At 42.9% G+C, this 24,632-nt stretch overlaps 1 protein-coding gene across 1 annotated transcript in view; it reads left to right on the top strand.

Moving 5' to 3' along the window:
• Nucleotides 1-24,632, top strand: part of PKHD1L1 (PKHD1 like 1) — a 466,042-nt gene that overhangs the window by 238,033 nt on the left and 203,377 nt on the right. Inside the window, exons 42-47 of the mRNA XM_078686145.1 lie at nucleotides 1,690-1,819; nucleotides 4,423-4,664; nucleotides 6,886-7,022; nucleotides 9,038-10,064; nucleotides 12,375-12,566; nucleotides 14,554-14,705. Coding sequence (XP_078542271.1) covers nucleotides 1,690-1,819; nucleotides 4,423-4,664; nucleotides 6,886-7,022; nucleotides 9,038-10,064; nucleotides 12,375-12,566; nucleotides 14,554-14,705 — 1,880 coding nt within the window. The remainder of the gene's footprint in view (nucleotides 1-1,689; nucleotides 1,820-4,422; nucleotides 4,665-6,885; nucleotides 7,023-9,037; nucleotides 10,065-12,374; nucleotides 12,567-14,553; nucleotides 14,706-24,632) is intronic.

Genomic DNA, 24,632 nt, shown 5'->3' with positions numbered 1-24,632 from the left:
GACCACAGTTTATTAGCAGTTGTTCATAATCCACATGATCGGTCATACATTATCACAGCAATCATTAAATAATCAATCATCTCTACACAATCACAAAATGGAATCTGCTATATATCACTTTGCCCATTTGCAAATCATTGATCCCCAGTCTTAAGTGGGTGGGTGGTCACCATAATCATCTTCGACAGCACTCTCCGGCTCAGTTCCAGTCCATGCCGTGGAAACGAAGGCCCACTGAAGTTATGCTCTGTGGCTTCTAGGCTTCCCTTGCTTCCAGTGTGTGACATTTGCGACACTCTCTGGCCATGCCTGGGCTGCAAGTGCCGTGTCCGCTCTGCAATTATCCTTTTTGGCTCTTCCATTGCCCCACGGTGTCCCTGCCGCAAGGCATCCTAAAGACACCGCTATGGCACTTCTTCTCATCCGACAGCCTACCTACCTCCCTACTGTGTTATTGATGCCTGTTATTGGTGCTGCCTCCACCACACTGTTGGTGGTTTTACGCCTGCCGACAGCTCCCCCCTTTCTACCAGGTGAACCTTTGTCTGTGCACAAGTTCACTAGCCCGGCGATGTTCAGGAGTGACACATCCAGCACCCCCGAGAGGATAAATACTGTGTTCTTGCTGTATGTATAGACAGATATTAATTGCTACCCAACTCAATATTACTGAAATTATTGACTTCAGAAGGATGAAAAGGCCAGGATTTGAACCTGTGACCATGAGGCCAAACACAGTCCCCTACAGTGGACACATTAGTCCACCAAGCCACCAGACCCAGCTACGTACTCACCCAAAGGCATTTTAGCACCAGTTGCACTATCGAAGGGCACGTTCCTGTTTTATGTATGCCCAGGAGATTACCATATTTGCCCAGAACCATGGGATGTTGATCCGGCCTTGAGACTCAACACTGATTGCCCGGGCAGCAAGTTGCCACATCCTCATCCTTTATTTGGGGTTAACTCCCTCTTTTCAAGAGGTACCTCCTTCTCCGCCAGAGTTGACGAGCTCAGGCGATGTTCTGGACATGCTCGTGTTAACAATTAAGCGCCAGTGTGGCATACCATAAACCACACACTCGCACTAAGCACTGCACATAGAGCTTCTAGCATCTGCCCTCACCTACCAATCCTCCTTTCCTGCCTCAGGGTGAAGCCCTGCTCCTTTGTGAGATGTCACTGTCAGCAGTCTGCCCTCTCTGGTCTCCACTTTTGGCTTTGCAGGGGGACACGCCTTCTCTTCCGCATTGGTCAGTTCAAACCACTCTGACCAATGCCATGAGTGGCTTTAATGGGACATCGTCGTGCACCAGTCTGTGCTTTCCTGGCGCCCTTCCAGGCAAATTTGCCCCGGTCCCTCTATGGTCCACCTACACCTCCCCGGCCCACTCTTCATGCAACATCACTGCAACTTACATGCAACATCACTGCAACTTACATGCAACATCACTGCAACTTACATGCAACATCACTGCAACTTACATGCAACATCACTGCAACTTACATGCAACATCACTGCAACTTACATGCAACATCACTGCAACTTACATGCAACATCACTGCAACTTACATGCAATATCACTGCAACTTACATGCAACATCACTGCAACTTACATTTAGAGGTCAAACAATCCGGATACTTTTTAATGCGATTTAAAAACGTCTAATATGTTCTTGTAACCCCAGGTTTGCCGGTTCCTGTGACTTGGACTCGATTGGCCCAGACAGCAGAAGCAAATTCATCTACTTTGGTTTTAGCAGATGCTGTAACGTGGAAGGTCGGAGATGAAATCGTTATTGCATCCACAGGAGACAGGTACTTTACAGAATATCAGACAATCAGAGGCGTTTCTCTAGAGAAAGGACTTGTGTGAATGCGACATATCATGGCATTTTTGTATTTGTCATTGTATCAGGAATGACGGATGATGGTTGAGTGAGTGATTGGCCTATTGGGAATGATTGAGGATTAGGTTCTCTAGGCATTTATTTGTATGTACTTTTATTTGAATTTTATGTTTCGTTTTAACATAGTCAGCGGCAAAGGTCGCTAAGACCGTAGATGTACTGAAAGGTGTATGGTACCTTTTGAAAATACATGCACGAGAAAACAATCATTACAAGAAGGCAACTTTGTCTGCTTTGGTCTTCGTGGCTCCAGGTTCGGTATGTTTACAGGCCGACAGAGCCATGTTCATTGTGTCATGGCACTGCTCGCCAAACCCCTTCCATGCTGCAGCGATTTTCCCCCTGTGCTGCAAAATCGCGAGTGGATGGGTATATGACGGCCCCCAGCCGTCATCAGCACACGAGCACCGTAGTGCATGACGGATGGGGGCCGTCATCAGCATGCAAGTACCGTCAGCCCCTTGAATCCCCCTTGCAACCACATTACAGATTCAAAACTAATGGCTTTTGTGACTTTACATTTTTATGTATTGCCGATGGTGCAGCACCCCTGATGGGATTTTTAGTGGACTAACACTTCAACAGAACAGTGTCTATTTTATGAGGTTTGCCTCTTTTTCACCTATCTAATCCCAAACAACAGAAGGTGGAAGGAACTCAGTTGTGTGTGAAGTAGCATGTCAGAGAGCATGTCTGTCTTCTACCAGGGATACCACTGACTATAAGCATATTAAAGGTAATAAGATCAGAAAGTGGTCCTGGGGACATTAGTCATCCCTTTTCTAATCATGACCTGTTAATATTCGATTATTTATGCTCTTTACTATAGATATAACTAAACGGGGTAAGAATGCCTAAAGTTCCTAAACTGAGTAAGAATGTCAAACATGTAATATTACTTCTTCATTGAGAAAGTGTAAAACGGACATCAGACAAAGCAGCAGTATTAGCCACTCTACAAATGTTTATGTCTACCAAATATGATACATTTTGCACAAAAATGCAAGAACAAATAAGAACTCATGGTTCAACAGAAGTCACAGAACCTGATTTCTGTTCCCCTATCATGTCAGTTTATTTTGAATTCAAGCATGAGCAAAATACATTTTTTGAATATCATGCAGGCAGAGGAGAGAGTGGCCTGGGAAACGTAACACCAGATTCTGGACTTAAACAGCTGCCAATATGAGGCATTTTTATTTGGCAGAACGAGGCACAATAGTGTTCCTTAAAGTCGCACTTGTTAAGGGCAGCATGCCAATCAGAACATAATTCTTCAGATGAAAAGGTGAGTGTTGGGTAGAGTTAAATCAACAACGTTATTCAAACAGCTAAGAAATAAAATAAACTCTGCCCAGACATATAGATGCACCAAAATAAAAGTTTAATAATGAAGAAGGTATTGAAAATTAAATTGACTTAATCGGGTCCTAATAAAAGTACCTTCTTTATGATAACCATTTGGGGGCACTTAAGTCGTGAACCATGGAGAAGTATGCAAAAGTGTGATGCAATAAGGATGACGAGAATACTTGATTTATGTCTGAAAGAGGGAAGTAAGGAGGTTACAATTTAACAGACAGGGTGGAGTGATAGGAAAGGAGAAGGAAGAAGCAAAAGGTAATATCACGAGGATGGGCAAGTGGAGAAGAGAACGAGAGTGGAAGAGTGCAGGGTCGTGGTGGAGCGATTGTAAAGGGCACTTTCCTTGGTTCATGTGGCAACACATTGGTTATTTGCTCGCAAGGAGAAAAAATGCTTTGGTTGGTCCCAAAGTGTTGGTCTCTAAGGTGGCACAATGAGCCAGCCAATTCAAGGATTTAATCTGCAACCTTTTTAGGTTGAGCCTAGACAGCGCTTGCACTGTCTGGAAGATCTGTTGCATGTACTTTGTGTTGGCATTGCAGCATTGCCCAAGGACTTGTCTGCTGGCGCGTTTGCTTACGGACTGCTGTTTTTGTAGTAACTGCTTCTATTTAACTGTCTTGATAGAAAATGACCGGCAGAGGTCAGTAAAATACTAGAATCGCTTTCTGCTTAGAGGCTTTTTATTATTTCAGTAGCAACTGCCTTTATTTAACTGTCCTGACATAAAGCAGAGGTCAGTAGAATGCCAGAATCTCTTTACACAGGATAATGTGCTTTATAGCTAAAAATGTAGAAGGCCCCAATTGCGAGACCTACTGCACTGTAAATGTTTGTTCTTTTTACCCGAAGGCTGGGTCTATGGCATCTAAAATTGATGATTTCACTGCAAAGAAGATCATACTGGACTGTGTGTGGGCTGTGACAGCATACACATTTCTGTCAGTGTATTGAGGTCAACCACTGCAACTAAAAATAGGAATATTTGTTTAAAGTACTAGAAATTAGCGCCAGCTGAATTACACTTACAGTAAAAAATAGATTTGAAATGTCTTCTTGATTAGAAACTCATTATGAAGTCAATTGAAGAAAAGAAGCTAAACCACATAACTGCTTGATCATGAACTTATTTTTGGTCTGTTTCAGACTTGCTCAACGCCAAAATGAAAAGAGATCTATAACTGCTGTGTCCGACGATGGCAGGACCTTGACTATCGACACCCCACTTACTAACAAACATTTGGGGGTATCCGTTACACTGCCTGATGGTAGAGTGTTTGAAGCAAGAGCAGAAGTTGGTCTCCTCACCAGAAATATCCTTATTCGTGGCAGTAACAATGTGGAGTGGAATGATACCATTGCGGCCTGCCCTGATGGATTTGATCCAGGTACTTTGAGGATACTCTTTTAGCTTTTGCTTACAGAGTATTGATTTTTTTTTTTAGCTAATTAAGCTATACTGCATATGGTTTGAGTGTGTGCCTTGCTCCGTTTTATTCAAAACAGAACTCACAAATTGGTGGTTGAGTTTCGGGTGTTTGACATATGCCGAAATGAGGACAGCGCACATATTTTAGACAAATTCTAAAAGTGAACTGGGCTTTCTTTATGAAGAATAATTGTTTTTCTTTGAGTCTTAGTCTTGTTATTGCTTGAGGTGAAACTCCAGCTAGGACGTGGGCAGTGTTGCCTCTATCCATACAAAATGTGTTTTCTTTTTTTTAATAACTCATTTTCATTATAATACAGCATTGTCAATCACAAACATCATTACATTTCACATTTACTCGTAATCACAAAATGTGTTTTCTTCAATATTTTGAATAGCTACTCCATCCCCTCCTGTATTGCATAGCTAACAGAAACTGGCGCTTATGCAGCACAAATAAAGAGAACATTATGCACGTAATCTGCATTTGCACTAAAATGGCAGAGGATTACGAAAGGACAAAGGGATCCACACATGAGGCAGGCCGTCATTTCCTGTCTAGAGCTTGATGACCCCATCCTGAATTGTTGCTGTTCGAACAAATAATCTCTCCAAAAAGCAACTGAGTGCATTAAGGAGTAGCTGGGCTTCACTGTCTAAAATAACTTTCTCGGGGATCAGTCAGAAACCTGGGTCATGATGCCAGTCACAGTGGAACCACCATCACCACAAACTCGATGCTATCCTGGCCGGCCGGGTTTGTTGACTACCTTCAGACTGCACACAAGCACTTTTAAGGGCACTAATTTGCACTGTAATCTGCTGTTTACACAACCTTCCTTGTGGAACAGCCAGAACCCTAGGCTAAGTTGCTAGCCAGAGTGGAAACAGCAGCCTAACTATGACCTATCCTGGTACCTTGTGATTTTCGGACAACCTCCAGGCAGCGCACATTGCACTTTAAAGTTGTTAATTGGCAGGTTTAACTTGTGCTTCGTCGATTTTCTATATCCAAGCCTTTTACATGATTTTGACTACTGCCATTTCTTTTATACGATTTTAATTAATTGAAACACATTAAGTTATTTATCATCAAAAGTGTGGGGGGGGAGCGGGGGGATTAAATGATACAAGGCAGTAGAGTCAGAAACTGGAAAGAGGAAAGTACAGGAGTGACTCCTGATGAAAAAATATAAACCAAAGGGAGAGATGGGGGACAGGTGGTGCTACTACAGAAGATCTGGGTTCCAGAGAGGACGCTGAGGAAGGGCGGGCAGCTGAGCCGAGTTCAGACCTGCCAACCTGAGCCTAAATCTCACTGTGTGATAAGGGGTGGGGCGTTGGAGTGGATGGGGCCTCGTGCCAAGAAGTACCTGAGTGGCACCTTTGCCAATCCAGCCCCCAAACCCCTCTCCCCCAAAAAAGCTTACTGAAGCTGGTGCTGAAGCCCTGGGTGGTTTTCACACCCCTTAATGGACGCCGGCAGTTCGAAGCGTCAGGAAACGAGCTGGAAATCCACTATTTACAGTTGGTTTGAGCTTGTTTCCCTTTCCATCGTGTGATATCAGGATGTATGACGTTTCAATGCATGCTTTTACTCCGCATGCCTTTACAACGCAGGTATTACAACGCAAGTCGTTACAACGACTTGCGTTGGATGGCGCTGGATAGTGGAATAGTTTAATTTTCGATTCCAACTCCAGTCCCCGTGGATAGTAGGGAAGGTGTTGGATAGAAAAATAAACTATTCCCTATCCAACAGCGCCCTCCAGCGAAAGTCGTTGTAATGACTTTCGTTGTAATTCCTGAGTTGTAATGGTAGTGCGTGGTAAAAGTTTCGTTGTAAACGATGTTCCCCGTGTGTCACACGGTGGCTCCATCAAAGCTGGCAGGTCTGCGAATGTCCTGACAAACACCAATTGTGCGAGTTATGTCAGTGGGAATCCTGGTAGTAGCAGCTGGTACAGGGGGGTGGTACAGAAGCCAGGGGTCGGGGAAACAAATGCGTGAGAGAGAGAGGCCGAAAAGACACTTTCAAACACTATTCAGATTTAGAAAGTTCTTCAGAAACAACGTCTTCTACATTTTAACTCTGTTCATCTTCACCTGACAAAAGACAAACCGCACCTCTTCAGGACAGAACATGCCTTTTCTTAACAAGTTGTTATGCTTTTTCACAGGTGAATTTGCCACTCAGACGTGCTTCCAGGGGCGTTTTGGGGAAGAAATCGGTAGTGACCAGTTTGGTGGTTGCATCATGTTCCACGCACCGCAGCCAAACATGCAACTTGCGACCGGGAGGATTGAATACGTGGAGGTATTTTTCATTCTCGCTTGTTTATAACACAATTTTATGTCTGATGGTGACGAACAATCCTCCTTCTCAAAGAAACATCCTTGATAAAGTATAAAGGGGCAAAGGCAGAAAATGTTGTTTGGTCATCTCTGTGGCATTACCTGAATGGATTAATAATTATTCACCTAGGCATCAAAATGCATTATTACATGTGTCAATACAACTGGCTATTTCTTTCACACGTCCAATGATTAATAAATAAGAGATGTGCTCTTCTACACACGGCTGGGAAGGATCTGTCTATTTGATCTAATGATCTTTTTAGTACTCTCTTTTATTGTTCTGCTTTTCTTGATTTAGGTGTTTATTGAAGAGTTTGTGAAGTTCTCCACGTCTCATAGGTCCTATTAGAGCATTGTGATGGCCTCATAAGAAAAAATAATTAAAAACTCTGATAATGTGCAAGGTAGAGTCCAGCTGGATGTGAAGATGACCCCAGACGAGGCATTTTTCACACACTCCTACTAAGATCCAAGGGGGTGATGACGATGGTAGACAGACCTCAATCTGTCCGCCATCGTGTCGGGGAGTGGAACGCCCGCTCCAACCCCTGGGGGACCTCAACGGGCCCCAAATACAATCCCCACCAGCCTGTGAATGGCGGTTCCACCACCATACACCGGCTGGCAGTGATGCAGCATTGTAATTTGGCGGACGGTGTCTGCTAGGCAGCGCCACCATTTTACGGATGCTGCCCGCTCCGCCAGGCAATCGGACCATATTGACTGTGGCGGTTCCATGACGGGCGGTCTTTGTGCCTGCCATGGTTGCAGTCAGATTTCCCCCATCATCCTAATTTAACGGGGAAAAATCGCCCGCCACCGCATGGCTGGCGGTGGTGGGCCTTCCGCCATCGGAAACAGCCCCTAAGTCTTTAATTTAACACCTGTTTGGATATGATGGTTTTTGGTGTTCTCTAAACTGCCTTTCAGTGGGAAATGGGTGCTTAGTCTGTCCAACTGTTGTGGACGAGGACCATCTGCAGCCTTTAGCTCCTTAAAGTAGTGTATGGTCGGGTTAGTCGAGGAGGATCACAGGACCCTTGATGGAGTGTAGCAGCGAGTGAGTTTCCAAAGGGAGCCAGGAGCTTTGCCCCAATGTGCTTCCTACATAATGTATAGTTTTGAATTCGAGCCTAATTTCCCCCAATATAGCTGTTTCAAAGATGGATTAATGTGTTCCTGGTTAGAAGGGTGAAGACTGTCTGACTGAGTATCCCTTGTAGCCTGGTGATGAGATTTTTGGAAGCAAAAAAGAGATGCATGCTGTTTATAATACATCGGGAGAGGTGTGGCGCATCGAACAGAGCAGCTGACTCCAGAGCGCGGGGTTCACAGTTCAAATCCAGGGGCAGCTCCGCTCAGTATAATGTGACTCTGGGCAATAGCTCACTTAATATCCCCAACGGCCATGGCGCTTTGAGACCCTTAGGGGTGATTACTTTGCGCTTTACAAATACCAGATTATTATTATTATTATTGGTTAAAGAGTCAAACGGGCAATGTGCCCATTATCGTTGCCGATCACAAGTTGCATTGTAATGGGTAGGTGTTAAATTTGCCACCAGACTCTTTCATTGTGGAATCACCCCCCATTACAGCTGTATTACGAGGTAATAACTCAGTAATGTGAAGTATTATTCAGAATGCAAAATGATACTGCTATGTCTCTGCATGCCCTCCCCATTACGGTTCCATCAACGGGCAGGAATTCCACTTGCTTTTGATAGGAGAAACTGTGCTTGTGTTTTACCATACCTGATACTACCAGGTGCAGCAACACCTAGAAACATGTAATACACTTTTAGCCAAAAAAGATAGTTTAAGACTGGAATGGGATTACCATTTCACTTGTAATTTGGATTTTTGTGTCTCAAGTTTACCATTGACTTCATGAGCAAATATTTCATTGCATAGCTTACTGACAACAATGCCTCTTGGCATATCACTAATGCATATTGTTTTTTCATTTCCTAGGTTTTTCACGCTGGTCAAGCATTTAGATTGGGACGGTACCCCATACACTGGCATCTGATGGGTGATATGCAGTTTAAGTCCTATGTGAGAGGCTGTGCAATTCATCAGACGTACAACAGGGCTGTGACCATTCATAACACCCACCATCTTCTTGTAGAGAATAATGTGATATATGATATCATGGGAGGAGCATTTTTCATAGAAGATGGGATAGAACATGGCAATGTTTTGCAGTACAACCTTGCAGTATTTGTCAAGCAGAGCACCAGTCTTCTGAATGATGACATTACTCCAGCTGCATTTTGGGTGACCAATCCAAACAACACAATTAGGCACAATGCTGCAGCGGGGGGAACCCATTTTGGTTTCTGGTACAGAATGCATGACCACCCAGATGGGCCTTCCTATGATCCAAATATTTGCCAGAAGCGGGTCCCTCTGGGAGAGTTCCATAACAACACTGTACATTCGCAAGGTTGGTTTGGGATCTGGATCTTTGAGTCCTATTTCCCCACACAGGGAGGCAGCTGCAATACCTATACTCCACAGCCTGCCATATTTGATTCATTGACAACCTGGAATTGCCAAAAAGGAGCAGAATGGGTGAATGGTGGAGCTCTTCATTTTCAGAATTTTCTAATGGTAAACAATGAGAATGCTGGCATAGAGACTAAGAGAATATTCCTCGACTATGTTGCAGGATGGGGGGAGGCCAACGGAGCTGTCATAAAGAATGCCACCATTGTTGGGTATTTGGATGAACTTGGACTTGGTTCTTCATATTGCTCTTCCAGAGGCATTGTCCTTCCTTTCGATGAAGGACTTACTGTTTCTTCAACAAAGTTCATAAATTTTGATCGCAGCTGTGCTGCCATTGGTGTGACATCTGTAGCTGGGTTGTGTACAGACAGATGCGGCGGCTGGAGTGCAAAGTTTGATGGGATCCAGTTTGTTAACTCAAGTAACAAGGCTGGCTTCAGATGGGAGCATGAAGTTGTTCTGATTGATGTTGATGGATCGCTTACAGGTAATTATCTATTGATTTAATTCTAAATCTGGATTGGAATTTTCACCTCCCATCATGATTACCATGAGTACCTGTGATCACTAGAGGTGCGGAAAAATATTCTGTGAGTTCAGTCCTAAATATATAGGAAACCGAGAAAAGGAAACATTATTAGTGCCATCCATATTTTTTTCATTCTTCAAAAGAGAACAGACATATTGAATACTTTGAGTTCAGTTGGCATGCATTGTCCAATACGGATATTTTGCTCTGATTAGCACAATTATAGAACCATTACTGTAAGTAAAAATACATTTAGCATTAGTTCTGAATTGGTATTTTAGTTGTATATTTACTAGTAACAGACAACATGATAATGTAGGTAGAGATACACACGATTTTCTCTGTTTCTAATGAAACAAGATCTAAGGTTGCCATGTATTTTTAATATGTACTGGAGAACAGAATAAAGTCAGACAGCAATCCTCCAGAAAAATCTTTACTCTGTGGAAAAACTATTATCAACAGACAAGAGATAGAACACAGACACAAACACAAGGACAGACATAGAACGACATACACACATTGTTTTAGACAGCCAACCCTAAGACCACTATAGAGTGCTTAGGAATAGGTGTAGTCTACGAGAAATAATTCCCATTCTTGGAAGAACAAGCATTATCTGTAACCACAGATATCATCCCGTGAGGTGACTCCTCAGACTTAAGGTTACCAGCACAGCACTATTCTCACCATACAGAAATTGGCAACATATATACAAAGTTGCATCACCCTGGTGTAGCTTGTACAAAGCAAGTAGACCCCAAACTGGTAGAGAGTACACATTCAACATAGGGTTGTTAAAAGAAACAAATGCAGGAAGTGAATTTGAATGAGGATTCTCCGAACATACATCTGTATATATTCCTCTCGTTAGACCCTGTCTATATTTTAACTTCTGAAGTAATCATGCCTAATCCATTGAAGGTAAGCAGGTTTGAATAAGCAGTAATTTATCAAACATGCCTAATATTAAATAGACTCCCCAAAAATTGACCCTGAGTATCAGGACACAAACACAATGTTCAAAAGGCTCTCTCACACATTCAAGGGACTATCCAGCATAGGCTCTGCCTACCTGAACAAACGCCTTCCTTCCATCAAACATCCAGATACCTCCCCTCTACTGGACTCCTCCTCCCACACATCTATGCGTGGGAAAAAGCGTTTACAATGCTGTTTTTACAACAAAATACTATAACAACACGGTTGTTAGTAAGACCGCGTTTAGTACACAATACCTTTCCATCGCAAGACATAAGAACGACTTGCTGTAGGGGGCGCTAAGGTATTGGATATGAAATCCAAAACCTTCCCTGCTGTTGCACAAACTGGAGTAGGAATAGTAAATAATACTATTCCTAAGTCCAGCACCCCCCCTACAGCAAGTTGTTGTAATGACTTGCGATGTAAGGGTATTGCAACTGTAACAACCGTGTTGTAAAAGTACACGTTGTAATAGAATGCGATGTAACATGCTATATTCCTAGGCATCCACAGAAACACGTCCAGGAGCTGGACCTTCTCATACATTGCCCCTAAAGTGTAGAAACCCTCCTACTAATCAGCATAGCCTACTCCTCCCTTCGTGAGTTCTGCACGAAGCTGAAGACCTGACTTTTCTAATAATTTCCTGCCCATGGCAAGGTTAGGCAGACACACCTGCTCAGTGTCAGGAAACCCTCACCCCTCGCTTTACAACATACCTTAACAGTTTTACTTGTTTGAACTAAATATGTGATCAGTATGTTTGTGCTTTAAGAGTCTTTTCTGTGCAGTCCGGATGTATGACATTACAACGCATGCTTTTACATCGCATGCCTTTACAATGCGGTTTTTACATCGCAAACCTTTACAACGCATATCGCTTTGGGGTGCTGGATAGTGAATAGTTTAATTTACCATTCCAACTCCAGTCCCCGTAGACACTAGGGAAGGTGTTGGATAGTAAATTAAACGTATTCCCTACCCTAGAGCGCCCCCCAGCGCAATGCGTTGTAATGGTTTGCGTTGTAAAAGTTGCGTCGTAAAGGCACTGCGTGGTAAAAGTTGCTTTGTAAAGGATGTTTCCCGTGCAGTCCCCACAAACCAAACTTAAAAAACGAAGAATTTCATTGTCTACCATTCACTACATAATGCACACGACTTTGCCTAGCTTAAACACTATGAAATTGATTACATATTTTCATATGTAGTCACAGTAACAGTGGTATTGTGTGGTTGTAGGCATTGAATGACTGACTATTGTAATGAATATTTTGTTTCCAACAGGAACTGCAGGGCGTAAAGTAGTTCCAAGAAGCGCCCTTCTGAATCCCTCAGAGTGCAGCCGTAGTGCAGAGTGGAGTTTTGGTTTTGATGGTTTTATCTGCAATTCATCAGTCAGTTTCCATCGTTTGGCCTTCAACCATCCTTCACCATCATCGCTTTCTGGACAGGATGTAATTCTTTCCAATGCTTATGGTAATATATTTTGTATTAAACATTGGTAATATTTTAAACAATAATTAATTCCTTGCCAAGGAGGATCCTAATCTGAAAAAAACAGAATGCCTTTCATGAAACATCATGAAAAACAGATGTATTTCTAGTGGGTCCGTGTAGTACAAAAAGGGATACCAATTGGTCCTTTTGGCAGATTTACCCTGCTTGTGTCACAAGTGATGATATGATATAGGTCTCCAGGACCATCTGATTCTGAAGTTTAATTTGCATATCAGTACATGAGCCTTCAATCCCAAGAGGACAACATGCTTAGAATGTATTGCACCCAAAGGGAACCACTGGTGGTTAGACATAGTTTTATTCAGCCACATAACTAAGTTTATTGACCCCCCGTCAAAAAAAATAAAGTATGGTTTGAACTTCCTCCAAGCACAGTCAGTGGTCCTTTCAAGTTAGGTGCAACAACTAACTACTCGAGAAACACTGGCTAACTCTGCTATCTGGACAGTTTGTTAATAGAGGGAAGTTTCCCAAAAATGCTAGTCTTTTAATATGTATATAGTATTAGTGGTCCCCCGCCTCTTGATGGTAGGGACACGTGTTCAGCAAAATCCACATCCATTTAAATCGCCTCCAGTTTACAGAAATACCTTTTAGGCTATTCTTTGTAAAGCTTTTTGATATGTGGCGTTAATGGCTGCAAGATCAATTACATTCAAGGTAGATATGTACAAGACAGAACAGTAAACCCCACGTACAACAGTACAGCATTAAAAATTGTAAATTGTAAATTTCCAAATTCCATTATATACTTGCGATTGTAAATCATGTAAAATCAATGCAGCTAAAGTAATAGATCGCCTTGCCATCTTGAAAAAGGGGCTGAACATATTAACAGATCACAGGTGGGCAGTTCCCTCCCACCACATTCCTTCCTAACTTTGTGCATCAACATCTGGGTGCACAATGTGGGATCCGTTGACATGATCGTTAAAGGTGTAATGCTTAGAAAATAGCCTGGGCCAGTTGAGGAATGTCTTTCCATATCACACATGGCCCTACAAGATTAATCTGTGTATCCAATATTAGCCCACCATTATCCTGCTTCCGACTAAATTCATGGTCAGACTAACCAAGGACAAATACAACTGGCATCACTAGCATGAGCCCTTTAAAGTGTAGCTGGGCTAAGGCATTATCCAAAGACTACTTTGACATAGCCTATACCTCATGGCAAAACACTGGAATGGTTCCTCCATATCTTTTCCTTTGTTTCCCACAACACCTATGTCTTGTTTTTGAGAGTAGTAATGTAGGTGTCTACACTGACACCACGAAACATGGGGCCTCATTTATGAGGCTATGCGTCACTTTGTACACCGCTTTTGCGTCACTTTTTGTGACGCACCAGTGGCATAAAAAAATGCGCCTTGTTCCGCCATATTTACAAAGTGACGCATCTAGGTAGATGCGTCACTTTGTAAACCCCCGCGTCACATTATACCTGCGTCAGGTATAATGTATGCATGGGGGGGGTTTTGATGCAAGAAAGGGTCGTAGAAGTGACGCAGTGAAATCTATGTGATTTCACTGCGCCACTTCTAGAACACAAATGCGTCAAATTCTTACGCCTGCCTCACAGCAGGCGTAAGACTGACACAGGCCCTTTCACATGGGGCTTGCCCCATGTGAAAGGATACATTGCTGGAGTTGCGTCACTTTTGTGACACACTACAGCAATGCGTCACTTTTGCGCCATACAGATACGTCAGAAATACTGACGTATCTGTAACTTCTTGCACAATGATGCGTCATACTGTAAATATGACGCATCATTGGTGTTGCAAGGAGGGCGCCGTGAAAAGTGACGCATCGCTGTTTTCACGCAGCGATGCGTCACTTTTCACGGATGAGGCCCATGAACTATTGTATAACGCTTAACCTACTTGTAGGCTTAATAACGTATCAGTACAAGTCACATGTCGTCGTTTGTTGTGTGTTGCAGGTGTCAGCACTGTTCCTTTTCTGAAGAAACGCCTGACTCATAAACCAGGCTGGATGGCTTTGCTCCCAAATGCAGATTCTTTCAATTGGTATTTTCATGATGCAGAGTTCATCACAAACATATCATACTCTTCAGTATTCTATGGATTTAAGGTAACAGACTAAAGCATGTATTTACTTTATTATTTTGCATCTTTATTTGCTCTTAAACAAACAATAATTATCTATGTGGGTATATGCTTAAATGAAACTAAACTGAGCAGGGTAAATGAACAGATTCAGGTGGAGGGTGGATGTTTTTAATGGATCAGGATAAATACTGGCACACCTTACCATCCCTCTGTGCACTCTGACGGCAGGGAGGACAAGGATTGGATTAGCATGTATGCAGAACCCGATTATGACTCATTGCTGGGCACAGTGAGAAATGTGCTCTGCCTTCCGACGGAACTTGGCAGCTCTCAGTTGTGATTCGATGCAAAAGTGTGTGAAGGAGGTACACACCTGTCGAAATAGTGACAGAGTCAAATACTATGCATGTGAGTGGGGTGCATTGTGTGTGTTGAAGGGTGGGGAAGTGAATGAGATACAAAGAAGTACGTGCAGGTTAGAGTGAAAAAGTGTGCACAAAAGGAGAGAAATTAGTTATTAGGTATGCAGATGAAAAGTTTCAGAAAGTTATGAGTAGAAAAATTGCATGTCTAACCACAGACTGCAGAAGAAAGTGGTGTGTAGAATGGGAGTGACTGTGAGTGACACTCAAAAGGCCACTATCCTTTCCACAGACCATCGTAAGATTGTATTCATAATCTGCCTAAAATGTTTAAATGAATTCTGATGGGATTTTTGTCTTTTTACTGAGTTAAACAAAGGTTGATGTGACGTGATAGCTAGGTGCTAAAATAAGGTAGAAGCTATTGTTTAACAACCAAAATATCAATGAAATTCACCAGCACAAAGTTTCATGCAGGTTCATCAAAGTTATTAGCAGCTCTCTCCCTATTAAAACTGTGACTAAATTGTACACAGTGGTGACACGCACAAACACACGTGTGTGTGTGTGCGTGGGTGTGTGCGTGTGTTTGTGTGTGTGTGAGTGTGTGTGTATGTATATGTATGAAAAACCCAAAGGTTAATGTAACGTTACAACTAGGTGAATTTGTCAATGACAACATTAACATTTTTAACTTTAAAAAAAACTTCGAAATTTACCATTCATAGTTAGCTGCACTAACTATAGCTCATGCCTCCGTCATGCACTGCTCATGACCTGACTCATGGCATATTCTATGACATAATTTATTGGGAGTGGGCAAATTCGCCTAACTATAAATTTACTTTACCCTTTGTTTCTTTTCAGTAATTTTCTATGTTTATTGTTAAACTAATACAGATCATTTTATCCCACCTAACTATAATGTTACTTTAACCTTTTTTCAGTGAATTTCTTTTTTTTTTTGCATAAAGTAATAGTTAATTATCATACATAAATGCCTGCATCCAAGCCCCCTCCGTCAGCAAACCCCAAACTGAGCACAGCCTTCCCCAGGGCCGTTTGTTTTTCACTTAGCAAGGGGCGGGGTGTGCGCCCCCCCTCTCTGAACCTTGTTAGACCCTAGGGACCCCACCCGAGCCATTTCTAAAAAATAAAGGGGGGGGAGGGCAGCACAGCCCCCCTCCCCGAGCCCCTTTAGCCCCTGGGGACCCCATCCACCAAGGCCATGTATTTAAACAAAGGGGACTGGGGCCACGTGCCCTCCTTCTCTTCGAGCCTTATTAGGCCCTCGGTACCCTATCCCCGAGGGCCACTCTTCTAAATAGAGTGGAGAAGATCCTCTGTGGCCCCCTACAGGGGCCGATTTCAGCCCTAGGGACCCCATTCCCAGGCCCACCATTAGGGCCTCTCCATATAAAGTCATTTCTGGAGGCTCTGGCAGGGGCGCGCCCACTCTCTACCCCCTTCCTGGGCCTCTGCTGCCTCTGGGAGGGTGGATGCATGGCCCCTTTGGATATAAACTATTTTTGGCCCCGTGGGTGGGCTCCCCTGGACCTCTGCAGGCTCTGGGAGTTGGTCGCGCAGCCCCCTTTCCTATGAAAACACAGCCCAGGGTTAGGCTCCCTTATTGGTATTAAATGTGGTCCAGCCCTCATTTTTTTCTCTGTTTTTTTCTGATCCTGCAAGAGTTTTGCGGGATTGCAGCATTTTTGTGTTTTCTTTTTCTTTTTGGCCCCAGGGTGGGACCCTAAGGAGTCAGGGTATCTGTACCCTGCCCCAAATATTATTATTGTTTTTGAAATTTCAGGTCAGGAGACTAAGTCTTCTAGTCCTCTAATGCTTTCCAGCAACACTTTTGTCCGGCTATTACAAATTTATGAAACACAGTGTGTGCCAGCATGCTATGGTGCAGGACTATAAGTATAGTTAGTAGTACAACTATTCAGGTGGAAGAGAACTGCTTATGCACAAGGACTCAGCCCTCCCCCACAAAATTTCTCACGATGTCTACCACGAAGAGCTAGGACTCAACTGAATCAAAGACTGCATTTGATTTTGCCCTGCCTTAGTATGGATCACTGTGTTGCAGAATCAGAAATCCAGTTTGTAAAGAATCGTCATCAACCATTGTCTTAAGGGTCTCAGTATCCCCTGGCTCGCGTATGTTATGAAAACTCTTTATGAGCTGTGGGAGCCTACTTTCTTCGATGATCCAATGACCAGTCAATGGGCAAACAAAAAGCTGTTAATGGCTCAGTTCTGAGAATCAGCAAAGCTGGAATGGATTAAAGCAGAAAATAAAAAATCTACCACTCTTGCCTGTATGCAACTAAAGCATAGTAGCAGCCTGTAGCAGTACTTAATTAATACACAGGGATGCTTGGAAAGACTTTTACTGTTTCGCTTCAGGGCAGGCACAGCCATCCTCCTGTTTTGCTTTCCATCTAAAAATGTCACAGCTCGCCCATGCCTTTGTGACTACATCTCCTCCCAATCAATGCTGCCTTTTTTGATTTTTTTTAAAAGATTTTATGCATTTTACAGCAAAGAACTTTTACTTCTGCTGCTAACAAAAGTACAACATCCAGCAGTATAGGGCAGCATTTCAATACCTTCAACATTCGCCAGATTTGGATTGCGGTTATCATGAGGGGCCCTTTTTGAAGTTAGCTATTTGCTCTAGGAGTAGCATACACTTTCACTTGTATCTCCAGGTAATCAAGTGCTTGAATTGTAATGGCTGCACACATTTTTATCTCAATTTTGAAGTGATATGAAGTTCCATAAGGTTTTAGTTTTAGTGTTCATATTTTTTATATGAATTAATGAATCTTTAATTTTAAGGTATTTAATGGATGTACCACTATGGATGTTTCACCATTCAACAAAGATAACTTGAGAGCACCCCACATGACTGAGGTTGGCTGGCAACGAAAGTTAGATTCCAACCCCAGATGTTTTTGAAAACTAGACTACTTTGATGGATGCTCCATCATCCAATGAAGATGAATTAACTTGACGGCATCCCACAAGTAGATTTATCACATTCAACAAGAACAGCCAAAAACACACAATAACAAGTTCACAACCTTTGATTCAAAATGTGACCTTCCAACCCTAGACGTTTTTTTTTTAAATCAAGACATCCACGGAAGTACAGGGACCAATAGCTTGCATGGATCCCTTGCTTGTTCTTACAAGCAAGGAATGCCCTTCGAATGTCAAAGTTTAGCAAAAATCACTGAATTTCCTCTCATCTCTGTGAGGAAAAGTTTGAGAAGATGTGTGAGTCAACAGAAAATGGAACCCCACATATGTGAATGAGACTTTCATCTGTAACAAGAAAAATCCAGGAACCCACTGGGGAAATGTCAAAATATTTCAGTCATTCTGTGGTTATGGATAGCAGTAATAATTGGACACTGAGTCAGCAGACATTCAGGAAAACCTACTAACCCCAAATATTTCGGATGTATGACATTACAACGCATACTTTTACAATGCATAACATTACAACGCATACTTTTACAATGCATAACATTACAACACATTTTTTACAACGCAACATCCATTACAACAGCATTCCATTACAACGCATGCCATTACAACGAATTTTTAAAAACTACCTTTACAACGCATTCCGTTACAACGCATACTACCTTTAAAACTAATACCATTACAACGCATAACATTACATTGCATGTATGGCAAGTATTGGATAGTGTAGGGTTAAAATTACTAATCTAACTCCAGGGGGGTGCAACAGTAGGGTAAGTGTTGGATAGTGTAGGGGGAAAACCTACTAACCCCAAATATTTCAGATGTATGACATTACAACGCATACTTTTACAATGCATAACATTACAACACATTTTTTACAACGCAACATCCATTACAACGCATTCCATTACAACGCATGCCATAACAACGAATTTTTAAAAACTACCTTTACAATGCATTCCATTACAACGCATACTACCTTTACAACTAATACCATTACAATGCATAACATTACATTGCATGTATGGCAAGTATTGGATAGTGTAGGGTTAAAATTACTAATCTAACTCCAGGGGGGTGCAACAGTAGGGTAAGTGTTGGATAGTGTAAGGGTAAAAATTACTATTCTAACTCCAGGGGGGTGCAACAGTAAGGTAAGTGTTGGATAGTGTAAGGGTAGTATGCGTTGTAATGTTATGCGTTGTAATTGTATGCGTTGTAATGACATGCGTTGTAGTGGTATACGTTATAGTGTCATGCGTTGTAATGGTTGCGTTGTAATGGCATGCGATGTAATGGATGTTGTGTTGTAAAAGTTTTGTTGTAACGGTAGTGCGTTGTAAAAGTTGCGTTGTAAAGGTTGTTTCCCAATATTTCTAAAACCTACTGGCTTTGGATAGACTGTAAACACATGGTCAACAAAATATAACCAGTCTCTGAATAATACACATTCTACCACAGTGGTACTACAAATATACACTTATTTTTGCTTTCAATATTAAGGTGTAATTGTTTGTTGTTTTTTCATATACCTGCAATAGTAAACATTATTAAAATAACAAATACTTCATTGGGAGTCCTATTTCTCCCATTAACCAGGATACCTAGCAGCCGCAGAGGACCCAGATTTCAATGTGTTTAAACATTCCAAAGCAACATAGCAAAATCTAGGCTAGCTGCTTGAAACAAAATACATTATCCAGAGGTCACTCTTTACATGACACAGTGGACTTGAGTGCCACATTGACAAATAAGAGAGGCTCCAGTAGTGAGCATGCTGCTGTTCTGGTAACCTCTAAGCACACTCTAATCCTTTTGGTGGTGCCACAGCCCTTCTCGAGCACCACAAGGACAAATATTCATATAAGGCAGTACCACAACATAATGCAGCACGTGTCCAACTAGTAGTGACCCAGTAGAAGCAGATGTCGGTTGTTTTTTTCCCTTGTTTGTTTGATACACGCGCTTGCAGCAGGTTATTGTGTGCTGTTGCCTCTACCTCCCAGACACCCATGAACTCAAGCAGTAAACCATGTGGCACTATGTTTAGCCACATGGTCTTTTTCTCTGCTCACTGGTCTGGCACACTAACGATGCTGACTGACTGGGAATTCAGTCAGCTCCTGTTCTCCTACTCAACTGCGGTGAGCATAGTGCGAGCAGAAGCAGGGTGCAGTTGGATTCCTGAGACTGGAGGAGCCTTAGTCTTCATGGGCAAATGTGGTCAGGCTCAGCGGCTCTCTAGGTCCACGAAGAGATGGTTACCCCACCTCTAATGGGAAAGTGAAAGGGAAGTGTGCCGTTATTATGGCTAATGGTATGGCGAGACCCAACTGCCATTGGGCTCCCCTTGTTTATATTGGAAATCAGCTGTTTGTGAAAGAGATATTCTTGACCTGGCTGTTACCCCTGCCCTTAAGGGACCCACATAGTTGATGAAGACTGCCTTCCACAAGTGGCTCGGTAAACTGCACCTATCTCTACCATAATTGGAAAAATTGTCACACAGTTTGTTTCTTCTTGCTTTACTGATGGCATACTGATTTTAATCACTCCTTGGCACTGCTGCTTCTTTTTTTGCACTTGCAATAGGTTGTAAGGTTTGGGGCCTACTATTCTAGCCCTTTGATAATCACCTGACCTTGGATCTTCCTGAAGTAGCACCCCATAGTCCTCAGGCAGATCATTCTCTCTGCCTGCATTCTTCAAGCACTTACAGCCTTTTACGTCTAGCAGGGTGCCTGCAGTAACATAGGGCACCCCTCCTATTACATCTCCAGTCTGGACCAGTCCACAGATGTCTAAGAGAGCCACCATCCTTCAAGGTACCCAGAAAGTATACCCTCTATCCAAGAGGAAGGTGAGAAGTCCAACAAAAGTCCAATTAGTACTAGTCTAGTCTTTCCACTCCAGGGAGGAGACATGGATATGCTGTAAATACTTCTTTCTCCTATTCTTTTCATAGTTTCTTCTCTTTTTTTCTGGGGTTTATGGGCCATATGTATCAAAATGATGTTTTGCGATTCTCAAATTGCGATTTTCAGCGAATCGCAATTTGAGAATCGCAAAATGCTATGTATGTGGGATTTGCTAATAATTTTGCGAATCCCACATATTCCTTATTTGCGAATTGCAAATTGAGATTCGGAATAAAGGAATACCTTCCCATTCATTACTATTGGCTTAGAGGCCCATAGGAATGAATGGGAAGGCATGCTCAATTTGCGATTTCGCTAATTGAGAATGCAATTTCAAGTGTGGCAGGGTATCCAAAGGACACCATGTTGCACCCCTGAAATGTGAATGAGTGCACATGTGGCACACATACATGCCCTAATGGTATGTATGTGCGCCACATGGCACTTTAAAAAATGCAAAATAGTGCATTATTAAGTGAAATCGCAAGTTACCACCAACTTGAAGTTGGTGGTAATTTGCGATTCCTTATGGCCAAATCGCAATTTCTTTTGTGCTTCTTACATTGCATTTAAGGAATCGCAATTTGTGATTCCTTAAATGCAATCGCAAAATAAGGAATCACAACATTTGCGATTCCTTATTTTGCCAGGGGGGTTTTGTGTGCTACATTGCACACTGCTATTTTGCGTTCGCAAACGCTAAAATTCTGTGAATTTCAGCATTTGCAATCTAAAATTGGCTTCATACATATGGCCCTATGTGTTTAATGGGAGAGTTTTAGAAGGTAGACCTTCCTTCCCCAAGATAGAGATGCCACATCACCTCCCCAGTCCTAACTGAGCTGTCCAATACCCTGAGAATTTCCAAGATGGCAATTTCACTGAAAGTTGAAAAAGACCTCTCAAGTATCACTTCTCTCAGCCAGAACTTGTTTCTTCCCTCCAAGCCTTCAAAGGGAACCCATGTGGTGACAGGTGGCGGGTTGTGTCTGCTCTCCTTATGTCTCTCTAAGAACAATATTCCCGGTACTGTTAGATAAAAACAACTAATCACCTTATGGAGATTTGTACCTCTGTTCCTTTCTCTTAGAAGAAAAGGCTAATCCTTTCAAATGGGCTTACTGTTTGGGGAAGACTTTGAACTGCCAGTTGCAAAAGTGTATAATTAAATTGCTACAGAATGGCCCTGAATTTCCTTATAGCTTGCTCAGGGGAATATTGACAATTTTAAAATTCATAAATACATATAGGTCCAAACTGACTGTGAATATTTAGTTTGGTACCTGGTAAAAAAGAGGAAAATTCATTGCCATGGATTTTTTCTATGTTATGGCACCTTTTACGTAAAAAGCAAGAACAAGGTGCCGATGAAGGCAAGATACAGCTTGCGCGCAGTCCGTATTGGTAATGGTTTAGCTCTCTGCTGCTACTTTGCTTTTAGTGCTTTTAAATTGTAGTTTATTGATTGTTTTTTATAAGACTTTACTTAATCCCTTAACGGGGAGTGTGCTAGAGGATCGCTGACTCCCGTCACTGCCTCTGCAGCTGTCCTGCATTCACGCTGTGTCTCCGGGCTGCCATGGCATCCCCGATTGAGCAGAGAGACACAGCCCCTCCCCTTGCCACTTCAATTTCGGCTTCCGCACAGAAATAAAAACAAATGCAGAACAGGACACGCCGATGATAATGCCGGTGCAGGCAAGATACAGCTTGCGTGCAGTCCTTATTTTTTATGGTCTAGCTCTCTGCTGCTACTTTGCTTTTAGTCCTTTTAAATGGTAGTTTATTGATTGTTTTCATAAAACGTTATGTAATCCCTTCCGGGAGAGTGTGCTGGAGGATTGCTGACTCCCATCACTGCCTCTACAGCTGTCCTGCATTCACGCTGTGTCTCCGGTCTGCCACGGCATCGCCGATTGAGCGGAAAGACACAGCCCTTCCGCACAGCAAGAGCACCACCAGCCTGCCAAATCCAAGCCCGTCTGCGCCCGTCCGCGCCTGACTGGGACCAGGGGCCACAAACTTTTCCCCGTAAGCAACAGGCCACAAAAAAATTACTAGGAAGCAACTCCTTGCACTTAGGGCCTCAGACACACCGTCGAATGAACCAGGACTGGATCCCACCAGTCCACTTGGTGCTAGAGGGAACAGTCAGACGAGTGGGCTGTTGACTCCTCCTTTCAAGGATGGACACATACGAACTCTTAAAAACCAAAACTCCGTTTGGTAGTTTAGACTGATTAATGACCGGTCAATACCAAAACACTCCTTGGACATCAGGAACCTCTTAGAAGAGGATTCCCTGGATGCACTCTTTATTAAGGAAACCTGGCTCAAGGGTAGCTCAGGACCGGACATTCTTCTTGCTCTTCCTCCAGGATTTCACATTCACAGGTTAGACAGAGAGACCCAACTTGGGGGTGGGATTGCTATTATATTAAAATAAATCTTTTAGCTGCACCATGAGGCCACTTTCACTACCAGGATGTGAAAGCGCTCAGTTCCACATTACTCTCTCTCCATCCAGCACTTATTCCGGCATCCTCATTTAAAGACGGCCGGGCCCTTGCTCCACCTTTTTAGAGGCATTGACTGACACTTTAGCTTGCCTGGCCTTAGTGAAAACTCTATCATAAGGAGTTATTCCATTTCCTTCACACCACCAGAATAAAAAGATCCAGATGGGGAGGCAGATCTTTCTCACATCTGGTTCCTAAGATGTGGAATGAGCTGCCCCTGGAATTAAAAAGTCGACAAAATTAGCTGACTTTTAGGAAGGGACTGAAGACCTGGCTGTTTCCTGGAAACCACTAGTTGGCTCCTCTCTCGATCACAGCTCCTATCGTCAGCACGGGGAAGCCTCCGGGCAGCCATGCGCTTTAGAAATCCCCAAATCAAATCAAATCAAATCACATCAAACATTTACTTTACCACTGAGCTACACTTCAAACATGAATGAAGAGGAACATTTCTTTTTTCAATTCACAATTGTATATTAGGTCTGAGCATGCCACAATAAATTTATTCTGGGACCCAACTTTGACACTGTAACCTGAGTGCTGATACCAGGCTGAGTTAGACAACATCATTCCAAGTTCAGCCTGCCGATGTCAGTGCCTGCTTGCATGTGCACATGTGCTCATTTGTCAGTAGAGCAGAGCCTTTCAAACCCAGCTGCATGGCAGCAAAGCCTATTGTAAAAGGTAGCCACTGGCAGTCACAGATCAAACCCATTTTAACAAAAGCTTACAGTGCATCAGACTTAATTATGAAGACTTGGAAAAGAGATCCATATACCTGGAGGTCCAAAACACAAAAACAAAACTTTGGGCAGGGGTTTTTGGAGTCAGAACCCACTTCTTTACAGCTGGTTTACCAAATAGACTGATTTGCATTAAGGGCCTAATTACAAGTCCGGGAGTCCAAGGCCCACCAGACTCACGGGAGCGAGGCAGTGGCGGTCCAGCCACCGCCGCACTAATGTTCCAACTGCCCTATTACAACTAGGGAGGTCGGACGGCCATTGCACCGCTGCAACTGCCATGAATCAGAAATCCCTGGTGGTAGCACAATAGTGCAATTTGCTTGCTGGGACCGCCGCGGTTTCACATAGCATATTGCGAGTTTCCTCTCTGCCAAGGTTTTCATGTTGGTTCCTATGCCATG

This window comes from Lissotriton helveticus, chromosome 4_1, assembly GCF_964261635.1.
Source record: "Lissotriton helveticus chromosome 4_1, aLisHel1.1, whole genome shotgun sequence".
Taxonomy (NCBI): domain Eukaryota; kingdom Metazoa; phylum Chordata; class Amphibia; order Caudata; family Salamandridae; genus Lissotriton; species Lissotriton helveticus.
Note: the sequence above shows the minus strand (reverse complement) of the source record. Positions and strands in the feature narration are given on the sequence as shown.